The 12,124-nt window shown below is 36.3% G+C and overlaps 1 protein-coding gene across 4 annotated transcripts in view; it reads right to left on the bottom strand.

Moving 5' to 3' along the window:
• The window catches only part of col19a1 (collagen, type XIX, alpha 1), a 112,753-nt gene that overhangs the window by 74,005 nt on the left and 26,624 nt on the right, over positions 1-12,124 (bottom strand). For all 4 annotated transcript variants that reach the window (XM_088610762.1, XM_088610759.1, XM_088610761.1 and 1 more), the window contains exons 12-14: positions 6,630-6,683; positions 3,233-3,286; positions 290-325 (exon numbers count right to left, since the gene is read on the bottom strand). In XM_088610762.1, coding sequence (XP_088466888.1) covers positions 290-325; positions 3,233-3,286; positions 6,630-6,683 — 144 coding nt within the window. The remainder of the gene's footprint in view (positions 1-289; positions 326-3,232; positions 3,287-6,629; positions 6,684-12,124) is intronic.

The following is a 12,124-nucleotide window of genomic DNA, read 5'->3' as shown; positions in this document are numbered from 1 at the left end:
AAAGCTCTTTATGTTGTAAAGCAGAAACTCTGCACCACAGCACAACATTAATTATTATACTTCTGGGATTAGGCGAGTACCCTCCAGTAGTTTAATATTTACCATTCAAACAATGTGTTCTCATGAATTCTATATCTCGAACTGATATCAATAATTTCTGATCACTTCTCTCAGTGGCAGCTGTTCTTGTAGTGCTGTGGTTCTCAACATTATACCAATCTAAATGTTATTTTCCATATCACTGGGACAGGCTGGAACTGTGAAAGTAAAATATACTGTATGTACTTACAGCCAAGCCAGGAGGACCTGGAGGACCAGCTTCTCCCTAGAACAAAAAGCAAGAAAATATTAATTACATTTTTACAGGTCAATTAAATTATTTTTTAACATACTCTATGAAGCACAAGTAAAATATACTGTATTTAAGTTTTCTTTATACTGTATGTTTATTAAAGAGGGACTTTTAAAGTTTACATTTTGGTGACATTTCCAGTTTCAGTTTGAAAGTACTGTACATTGTGTGCATTTGGCTGCCAAAGTGATTGACAACTTGAAATAACGACTAAATTTACCACAGCTGTCCTGAGGTACACCTTGTTTGATCTTCTCCGATTTGCCTTGTGTGCCTACAGTATATCCATCCCCATGCCCTACCTTTGCACTGGGCTCTTGGTATTGTTTTACGACCCAAGTACTTGCACAGAGCTGTTCAGATGCCTATACTGACTGACAACACTCGGGCATCTGGCTTTATTCTGACCGCCTGGTCAAATTGGAGGAACAATATAAACAGCAAGTTAATTCAACATCATGGAATAAATGCCAGGGTGCTGTCATCTGTACCTGTAGCTGCTATTTTGTTTGAGGAATCCTCTCGTGCCAGTTAATTATTGTGATACTAGATCCGCACTTTTTAACACCTGCACTTTTAATCGGAAATCTGAAACATTAAATGATTACGTCATTGATATATTGTGCTTAACTAAGACCTGGCAACAACCTAACAAGTTTATTTATTAAATGAACTCAGTTCCTTCATGTTTTGCATATACAGTACTGTATAGGGAAACCCCAATTTACTGGTCACAGTGGTGGTTTGGCTTTTATGCTTGGTGACGTCAATATTCATGTTGACTCAGTTGAACTGTAAATTAGCTTTCTGATATATATATTTCTTATTTTGGACATCTTTGACCTTACTCAATTGGTAAATTTTCCTACTTACATTTGTGGTCCCTTGACCCGGTCTGTGCTTCTGGTCAGAATGTGTCAGAAATTAATTATATTCATGAAACTGAGCTACAAATTTCTGACCATAAGGGTGTTATTTGACACCTGCATGCCTCTATCTCTATAGCAAGAATTAAAATCTATAAATGTATTTTTTAGTGGTTTTCTCAGTTCTTCCCTTCAGGATTGGTCATTCTCAACAGCTCATCTAGTCAACAATTTTAGTATACACCTGAACTTAAATTCTTACAATTGATAGGATGACATCTGGAGCACTGGAAAAAAAGGGCTTAGAGGTTCATATTTAGACATATAATAACTATCCTCATGTCTATAGAGTTGCACTAGCTTCTGTCAGAGCCTCTTAAATCTAGGATACAAATTAGCTCCTGGTCAAGGAGATCATAAAGAGATTTTATCTATTATTAACAAACTCATTAAAGTTCCTGATAATTCTGTTCTTTCTTCCAACCCTGATCTTTGTTTTAGGTTTTTGAAATTCTTTCAGTCCAAGAGTGATGTTGTAATGCTACATTTATCTGAATCAAGCCTCAGCCTTGTTCCCAATCAGGATAATTATTTGACCCAAGTTTTTCGATAGATATTTCCACTGTGCCAGATTTTTCTGAATGTCATTAAATTTATTTAGATCAACATATACTGAAATTAACTGATGTAAAACAACCTCTTATTGCATAGATTTTATCCCATTTTTATGCCTCTTTGTGGAAAGCTTGCCTGGTAGACATCTGCCCTATTATTGCCAATATTATGACAGGTGTGGTCCCTACTGCTTTAAAGACTGCTGCAATCACTTCAATACTAAGACACCATGTTTGGATTCTGATTGAATGAGCTATAGACCGGTTACTAAATTCTCAAGGTTTTAGAAGGTGGTTGCAAGTCAACTGGAGGGCCACATGGACAGTAAACAGAGTTTATAAATGTTAGCCACGTGAAGAATGACCTTCTATGCTACTGTATACAGGGTTTTGTTGGTATGTGCTCACTGATATTACAAATCCTGAAACACATGATACACATATAAATAACATGCAAAAAGCAGAACTGAGAAAAGACTTTTGAAGTAGACTTTTTTGATTTGCTAAAATCTAAAACAGTATAACACAAAATAATAAATGAACTCCTTAGGATCAGTAGCTACTGTACTGACAAAAGAACCATAGTTTAAAGACTGTTCTTCACCGTGGGAATTTGAAGACTTTTGCAGCTGCATTATTTTAATATCAGCAGAATCAGAATCACCTTTATTCACCAAGTACATTTCACGTACAAAGAATTTACTCTAGAGTATCCCGTGCTGCAGATACATTCCACATGTACCACAAACACACAAACAGCCCCAGGGAAGAAGCTGTTCAAATATGGGGCAATTCTGGTTTTAATAGACCAGTAGAGTCTTTCTGAGGGAAGTTTATGAAAAAGGTGGTAACCTGGTTGGAAGGGGTCATCAGCAATCTTTCCTGACTGTTTCTTTGCTCTGGAATTGTACAGACCATCAGTGGAGGGGAGGTGACAGACAATGACCCTCTCCTCAGCGTGAACAACACACTGCAGTCTTCCTTTGGAGCAGGCAGACACGTTGCCAAACCCAACAGTCATAGAGGCAGTCAGCATGCTATCAAAAATGGCTCTGTTAACTATCAAATTTGATTGAGAGGCAACAATTTATTTAGTTGGCACAAAAAGTATAGTAGTCTGCTCTGCTGTCTTTGTGATACTGGTTAAATTTATGTCCCATTTAAGGGTATTAAAGATCACAATTCCCACAAAATTAAATGACTCCACCACACTCATAGCCATATCACTGATTATCTGGGAGAGATGATTTAGAGAATGTGTCCTTAAATCAACCACCATTTCCACTGTTGTAAGGGTATTAAGATACAGGTGGTTGTTAGCACACCATGATGCCAACTGAGTCATCATCAGACAGACAAATAGACAGAGCTAGATCATCTTTCAAAATATCTGTACTCACTTTGTCACCTTTAGGACCACTAGAACCAGGAAGTCCAGGATCCCCTTTCAGTCCCTGTTAAAAGCATAAAATGGAATTATAGCCCTTCCTCAAGTTTATTTGCTCTCTGTAAAACAAATAATTGTTATTTTCGGTCTGCCGTTACAGGGATAGCTTCTGTAATCCTTTTTTCACATTTTATCTTCTACCCAAACTTTTAACATTGTCATCACCATTATACCATTACAGTATGAAGTAAACATGTAAAATATTAAACCAGTTATACTAATTTTACTCAGCACCATAAGTTGAAAAGGTGAAACGTGTCAATGTAAACAGTATTGAAGGATTACTGTACTTTTGAGAGAAACATTTGAAATAAATACCGTGAATAAAATACTACAGCCAGCATCTGATGAATGAGCTCTTAATATAATGTCAAGCTGTGTCTAAATATACTGCAATGCTCATAAGATATCAAGTTGTCACACCAGTCTCGACAATTTTGCATACTACAATCAGGAAACATTCTTCCCCTGAATTCAAAGGCTCACGTATCTACATAGCCTGAAAAACACAATTTTGTCTCTACACACAATTGGGTGAAAGGCTATTAACATATGTCATACAAATTCCAAACAGCTTCCAGGAATATGAGGATTGTAATCTTCCAAACTCACTGGAATATTCCTAAGTGAGAGGCTTGATTAAATCAGTGTCCAATCGAGGAAACTCAAATTTATCTGACCAGTCAATGATTTTTCATTTTGGTCCATGAAGTGTTTTAGTACTGTTGCACCCTTTGTGAATAAAGATAATATACTGTAGGTCAGGAAAAGCACTAGGCTTAAAACATGCTCCTGTGGTATGCCATAGGTTACATTCGCTCAATTAGGGGTTATGCATCTAAACATGATGTACTGCTTCCTATTTGTTAGGATATCCAAGATATTTCCTATTTTTGTAATACCATCACAAGGTGGAGGTCAAACAGTATGTTTTTCAGTTTGCTGGGCTGGACACAGATTTAGCCAAGCCTCTCACTTAAGAATATTGTTAGGTTCCAGTTCTCCATTTATGTGCAGACATTTCCTTAGATTCTTATGGCTTTTCATGTGAGAATTAACCCTTTATGAGGGACCTTATTTGACACTATCTGGGCACTATCTTGTTTTGCATCTTTTTTTCAGATGAACATGGAATTATACAATAATTACCCGATGTTGCTGGTGTTCCTTTTTTTACATAGTACATGCTATAGTATTGATGTCTTTATTTGCATGCAACATTTAATGTTTACTATAATTTTACATATTCTATCATTGATTCCCTAATATCTTATAAAATATGTACAGTACTTCTTCTTTAGAGCTTTTTGCTGTAGAAATACTGAAAAATGCTTTGATTAGTTGTTTTCTAATAGGTGCCTTTACAAATAGGGTTTAGAAGCAATTGCTAACCATTTCAACCTCAGTCATGCCAATTTTAGCTTCCGTGTGAAAAAGTGAAATCTCCCAATGATATAACGTCACCTTTGTTTTATTTATTACAAAACTCATTATTTTGTAAGCCACTTTTACTCATGTCTGCATTAGGTGGCTTATTCCAGAGACCTATTGTTAAGCCCTTATAATCTTTATGTTCCAATTTAACCCATCTATACTTATAGCAGGAAGCCCCAGTAAGGTCTACTAGCCCAAATGTGGGCTGTGAAGATCATATGAATCTTATTTCATCTGACTCCATCCAAACTGCACTTTGTGTTTGGTTATTGTATACAGGTTCAGGCATTATAAACACACTTTCTTGAAATGTATAGCCTGGCTGGAAAAAAACAGACTAAGGAAGGTAGCAGTAAAAGGTTTTGCAGGCTGATTTTCATGAATATTGTTGTTTATGTGCCTCAGGTCTCTGCTTTGCTCCAGGTCATCTCTAATGACCTCTTCTGGGAATATCTGGACTGCCCCAGCATTGGTTTCTCTCTGAGCTGACCGGCAGCAGCACTCAAATCCAGCTCTGTGAAACTGTCTCAAGGTCATCCCACATGTGGCATGAGGGTCTGGAGACATGTTTCATCATTAGCCTTCATTCAGATCAGGGTACGGGCGGAGGGACTGGGATTTGGAATCTTGGTTTTCTGCAGCAAAGGGTCAGCAAACTGGGCCACCGCAGCGTGCTTCTGCAGGCATAGCACAACTGACTGACTGCTAATTATACACATCCTGTTCTTATAGAAAAACCTTGCTGAAACACTATCAGCCTGCCTTTCAAAAATATCAGCAGAAATAAATTGATGAGTAAATCAGTTAAAAATAAATAAAAATGTCAGCTCCTTCAACATGCAGAGTGCAAAGAATGCTCAGCAGCAGATGAGTTTCTGCACACTAAGTAAAGACGGTAGGAGAGCAAGCTTGCTGGCTTGACAAAGATCCATTTTAAAAATAAATACAAAAGCTACAATGACTCACTGCTGCACAATGTGTCAGAAGCTACTACTTTTTCTCTTGACGATCGAATTAGTTTTTCCTTACTAAAGGAAGGCATCCTTACTAAACAAAAAGATCAATGTAAAACTATCAAGATATCAGTCATTTCTTAAGTCGCCACTGTCAGACCTGTTGACATGTTGATGAGATATCCTGAGTGGCATCTTTTAAAGGATGCGGGGAACAAGATCTCATCAAGTAACACAGATGTCTCAAAGGCCAGCCTAGAAATGCTTGAAGGGTTACAGAAGGAAATGCTCTTGTCATTTTCCATCAAGTCAGCATTTTGATAAGGATGGAATCTAAGGACAAGACTATAAAGTAGATGTTACACTGATGAAAACACACTTGATGTACAGTACGTAGTACTAGAGATTACAATATAAGACTGACAGAATCTGACAGAACTAACTTTATACCTTAGGAATTATGATTAAAACTACTTGAAATATATTTCTACAAGTAAAAATATGCTCTTATGATGCTGGGGATCAGAACAAAGTAAATTAATTTATGCAATATAATTGATGCAACATAACCTTTCTAATGTTTTAAACGTATTTAGTGTAGTAAAAACTACAGTATGTAACATACTTTAGGTAAATTATTTTAAATTTTATAAACCCATAATGGGTGGCACAGCAGTGCAGTGGTTATAGTTTCAGCAGTGGTGAAAGTGTGTGAACATGTCTGTATTTTTGTCTGTGTGTGTCCTGTGATGGACTGGTGTCCCATCCAGGGTGTATTCCGCCTTGCCCATTGCTTGATGGGATGGGCTCCAGCTCCCCTGCAACCCTGTACTGGATAAAAGAGTTAGAAAATGGATGGAAAGGATAAACCCATTATTTCAGTACACGTACTTATTAAGTACTATAAAAATGTGTTTTTCTGTTCAGGGAGAATGCTTTTAAATGCTTAAAAAAAAAACTTACATCTTTTCCAGGTGTCCCTTCAGGACCAGGCACTCCGATGCCTCCCTTTTCACCCTGAAAAACAAATGCAGTTCACAACATCTCAGAATAATAACTGTACAATACATCCTCTCAATCATAACGGGCCCTTGCCATTTAAACACAGTTAACCTCCTCTTACTATCTGTCACTCTGAATATACCAATCCTTAACCTTAATGACCTAAAGGTAATTTGATTTATACTGAAATTTACACAGGGGTCCATTCTTCTCCAGTATGATTTCTGACATTTCAAATTAAAAAGATAGCTTTGGGCTCTTTCTTGGGGAGCAATTATGCTAAGGAGTGGATAACAACACTGGAGCTTTCAAATTCAGACTGCAACAGTATAAAAAAATGAAACCACTTATTCCTCTATATGACCATAATGGGAAAAATATACCTATGGTATTCCAGAATACTGTATGTATTCATATTTTGACTGAGGAAGGACGATGTTGCAAAAAGATGTAGAATTCAATTCCCGAAATTCTCATACTCCTTCTCTTTGTTGATGAAAAATATTACAGATCACAAAAAGGGCGTGTGTAGTTTAGGATGTACTGGAATATTTAATCCCTGTTTTTTTAAGTTTAAGTTGTTTATTTCTTTTTCAACAAGTTATCAATCTTTCGTCATCCCTGCTAGACTTCACCCATGCCTCACCTAATACATCCTCACTTAATTTCTTTCTAGTGCAGCTTGGTTATTAAACTTCTACTTACAATGGAAAATGTAAAACTCCTACAGAATGAACACAGATGTGCAGAGGTACAGTACGTGAATCTGTCACTGCAGCATGGTATTTCTTTAGCTATATGGAGGTTTTTCAGAAATCATTAGTCATTTATTAGACTGCATCTACAAAAGACCATCAATATACTGTAGCTAATTTTAAAAAGCATTTTAGCAAGCACATAAAACTTCCATGGTTCTTTGGATATTCTCCAGGAAGTGGGTGTTTGTGAAAAAGTGATTTGAGCAATGAGATTCCTCATGCATATAGTAAGATAATTGCATGTTTCCCCATAAGTACTGTAGCTCTCAACCTTCCATTCTAGTATTTTTCTTTTTTCCTTAGATATTAAAACAATGCCACTAATTTCTTATCAAATGGCCCCAGCCTACAAACACACATAATGACAATGATATTTTATGATGATTAATTGACAAGTAATTTCTTTGTAATGGGAGCACAGACTTACATTACAAAGAGCATAGCCTCCACAAGACTATGTCAATGCCTAGATTGGATTTCAAAATAATATTTCCCCAGAGGTAAAAGATATCTTCTGTATTAACCAGGCAGAGTTACTGTACATTATTTTAACACTACGCTGTAAAATCTGAACTTAAGCCAATAAAAGCGTTAAAGTTAAGCAACCATGACAATCAGATGTAATTTGTTATGTACTGTAAGAGATGCACAGAAACTTGTCATTATGCCAGACTAATGCTATTGTATGTTTTTACTGCTTCTAACACAAGAGCTCTCCAGTGGCATGCCATATGTTAAAGAAAATATTACTGATCTTGGGCAGCACTGTGGAGCAGAGGTTAGCATTGGGGCCTCGCAGTGCTGGGGCCCAGGGTTCAATTCTTGCATTCTGCATGGAGGTTGTATGTTCTCCCAGTGCCCACATGCGTTTCCTTCAGAAAACATACTGTTAGGTTAACTGGCTTCTGGGTAAATTGGCAATAGCGTGTGTGTGCCTTGTGATGGACTGGCATCTCGTCCAGATTGTAGTCTGCCTTGCGCCTGTTGCTTGCTGACCATGAATTGGAAGAAGTATTTCAATTCCTGATCTTGTAACAGCTGAAAGCCTTTTCATTAGACTTTGGACTAAAAATAAAGTTTCAATAAGTCCTTTTATTCATGTTAGAGTTAAACAACAATTCAATAAAATGTCAGTTATATTTTGTTTATGGCTCCATTTTTATACATTATCTAAAAATAAAAAAATATGGTTTTTATTTTAGTTATTTGTGGGTAATATTGCAAGTTGTATTTGTACAACCAGAAAAAAACAAACCTCCTTAAGCTTCAATAAAATCCTAAAAATACTACAGGAGTGAAGTCAATCCTCTTTTCAAGCAGTAAAATAAAAGGTCTAGTCCTTAAAGAGCTTGTAAAACTGAACTTTCATTTCATTCGTCTCTTTCTACTGCACCAGTGAATTCTGAAATGCTGGAAAAAAAGCTTTTATAATTTTTATGTAAATATTGTAAAAACAAACACCAGTTTATCTTTTGCTGAATTATACAAATGCAATAGGATACTGTGTACTGTAATATCCACAAAAAAATGATGTAACCAATAAACATACATATACATTTTCAAACAGCTGCATTTGGTTTTATAAAACTTTAAGAGCTACAATAGCACTGAGGAAGAATTTCTGAATATGTACTGCCAGTATAGCAGTTTCTTTTGGCATGACCCACTATAACGCTAACCTTTTCTCATCATTAATGACATTTAGTCAAAATAAGATTACAATATAGCAAAGTGTAGAGTACATTTTTGAACAAAGAAGAAGAGAGCAATCACAAGTCTGGCTATAGATATACTATCATTAAGAGAATAAACATGATTTGCTGAAAATACAATAAGTCATGAATGTGCCAATTAATGAACGACAGTAGCTGTAAATGAAAGCTAAATCAATATGAAATCAATGATTGTACAACCCCGAAAAAGAATCTTTAAACATATGGCATAAAGCATACATTACGTTTTGTGCATGTTAGTAAACAAATACAGTGAGTGTGCATTAAGAAGACACATCAAGCAACCTTAAATTCTAAACGAGATGTTTTCTGTCCCATACACAGTGATGCCACAAATACACAGCCATGTGCATGATCAAGCACTGGAATTGTTTCAAGCTGGTTCCAACAAGCCGTTTTAAACCGCTTTGAAGGTGAAAAACATTATCAGTGCATTTTACAGAGAGAAAACAATGCAAGCCATAATGTTATTGGTAGGGTTAGGGTTAGATTTTGATGGGCTAGGTACAGGTTTGAATTGTAGAGAGGGACACATATAATGATCTCTTATGATTGGAGGAGACAATACGTATGGGAGCCTAAAAGCGATACCTTACAGGGACAATTCTCAAACCGATCACCATTACCTTCGTAAAACATCATGGACAAGAAATGTATTGCTAAACTCCAGCTCTGCACACTAACAATTTTTGCCATGAAGTTCACTTCTTCCATAACACCTCTGATAAAACACTTGTGGGATGTGATGAGCTGCGCTCTTTTTTGCCTTGTAGACAGATACTTCTGGACCTGCATGGGGAGCTCTTCAACATTTAGAAGAATTCTCCATAACCATTCCATACCAATTTGACTGCAGAGATGGATACAAATAATATACAATGTGGTAGCTTTAGCTTCAGGAGTTCAAAAATAAAGATCAATTCCTAAACCTAAGGTTGTAGGATTTCAATGTAATGAAAGTTATCCAAAAAAACATTTACTGCAGACAACTGCAGAGCATTTTTTTTTTACACAAATTGCTGTGAATGATTGGAAGAGCAACCAGACCTGCCAGCATTTAATAACACTACAGCTCCTTTACATTGGTACAAATGTGCATCTTTTAACATCTTCTGTGAATACCATGTAGATATGGCTAGCTTTATCTCTTCATTCCTGAAAGATAATGTGCATATATCACCTTGCATTTAGTGTATTTTCAGATCTAAGATCTTGGACGTGTGCATGGACATACAGTAGATGCAAAATTTCCAGATGCTCCTTGTTGTGCTTTGTGGTTTATGGTATTTTATTCTGCATTCTTTATCTTTGGTTTACATGGTTCTAATCCCATTAGAACATTTTGTGAATGAAACTCTATTCATTTTTGGTTAAAATTACAATCTACAGGCGCAGAGTGTCTGTGTAGCAAGAGCAGGACTAGTATTTCTGCTGTAAAGATCAGTACCTTGAGGGCATATGGGATGATCAGACCTAGTAAACAGGCTTTTAAAATGCATGGTGTGGATCTGATTTTATTTGCCTCATGACTCCTGCACCTGCTTGCATAAACTAATGTTTGATTGCAAATACTTTTCCCCATCAGCCACAACTCCCGAAGCGAATCAATACCACATTGCTGAGACAATCTGAGGTACCCCAAGGGTAGAAAACATGTATAATCTAACGTCCCATATACTGTAAGACATTTACAGTACACTAACAAAACTTAAACTTGCTATTGGAAAATGCTTCTGCTTTGATGAACTGCTCAGAGAGCACACACACACACACACACACACACACACCTTTATCCAGGAGTCACATCTATTCCCTCAGGACCTGGCTCTTCCAACAATAAGCATGGAATGCAAATAAAAGGCCTAGCACATTAATTTTCTTCTTTATGTCTGGTGTTTCCCAGTATACTTAAAAAACCCTGGAGAGTTGCCCTTATAGAAAAATACAGCATTTTATTTTTTTTAAATGAGAAAGCAAGCATGGATTACTAGGAATTCAAATAAAAGCTTAAAGTAACCAGGTGGGCTCGTCCGTGAAATATACATATTCAGATATTATATCAGTTGTAAAATGTTCATCTAAAAACACCTCTTTCAGAAAAGCCTCACAAAGCCTCAAAGTTCACAAAACAGAACAGGCATAATAGCCTTCAATAATAAACAATACACACATTAAATAATAGGGGTGGTTTAATAATCATAAAGAGAAGGAAATTAAAGAGCAGTGTAATGCAATACAAATACAGCATATGGAGGGATGGTCCTAAATCACTGCTTCTGAGCTTCCATGAACAGCTCAAGTCAAGAGTCTTACAGTGATTCAGCAGAGTCTCATGGAGGGACAGTTGCACTGGACAACAACTTCCTTTCAATCAGTCTACACCCAAGTTTTGCTTCAGAATTTCATTTTAAATTAACTTTTTATTTAATTTCAAAGATGTATCATTTAGTTATTTTATTTGCTTAATTTTATTAACTGAATTTTTCACTGAATTAAACACAAAATAATCTTAATTTTAGAACAAGAGATGTTTTAGTTGTAGCACATTAATGTCACACTTACATGCGTAGGTGTGAGCTAATTTCTCCAAAAACATGAAAAATGAAAATAACAAAACACTGACTTCTAACTTGTCAGTTTACTTTGGGGGTCAATATCACAATACATAAGGAAAAAATACTTCAGAACATTGTGCTTCAATTTTATACTGATTTTAGTTTCAATGGTAAAACTGTTTCTCTTTGTAATTACAGTTTGACTTTGAGGTCTCACTCCTCCCACACAGAGTAATTCACAGATCAAAATACACAGGTGTGATCAAGGCATTTTAATTCAAATTATCAGAAGCACCTCCAAGTAGGCAGCAGTGGCTGAAATCCCTATTTTGAAGACCCTATTTTCCTTTACTGACATGAATATGACTACAACAGGCAAGGCTTCTCTGCCCCCCAGACTGCACGTCAAA

The sequence above is a fragment of the Lepisosteus platostomus genome, chromosome 17, assembly GCF_059453375.1.
Source record: "Lepisosteus platostomus isolate fLepPlt1 chromosome 17, fLepPlt1.hap1, whole genome shotgun sequence".
In the NCBI taxonomy this organism is placed as follows: domain Eukaryota; kingdom Metazoa; phylum Chordata; class Actinopteri; order Semionotiformes; family Lepisosteidae; genus Lepisosteus; species Lepisosteus platostomus.
This window is presented reverse-complemented; position numbering and strand designations above follow the sequence as displayed.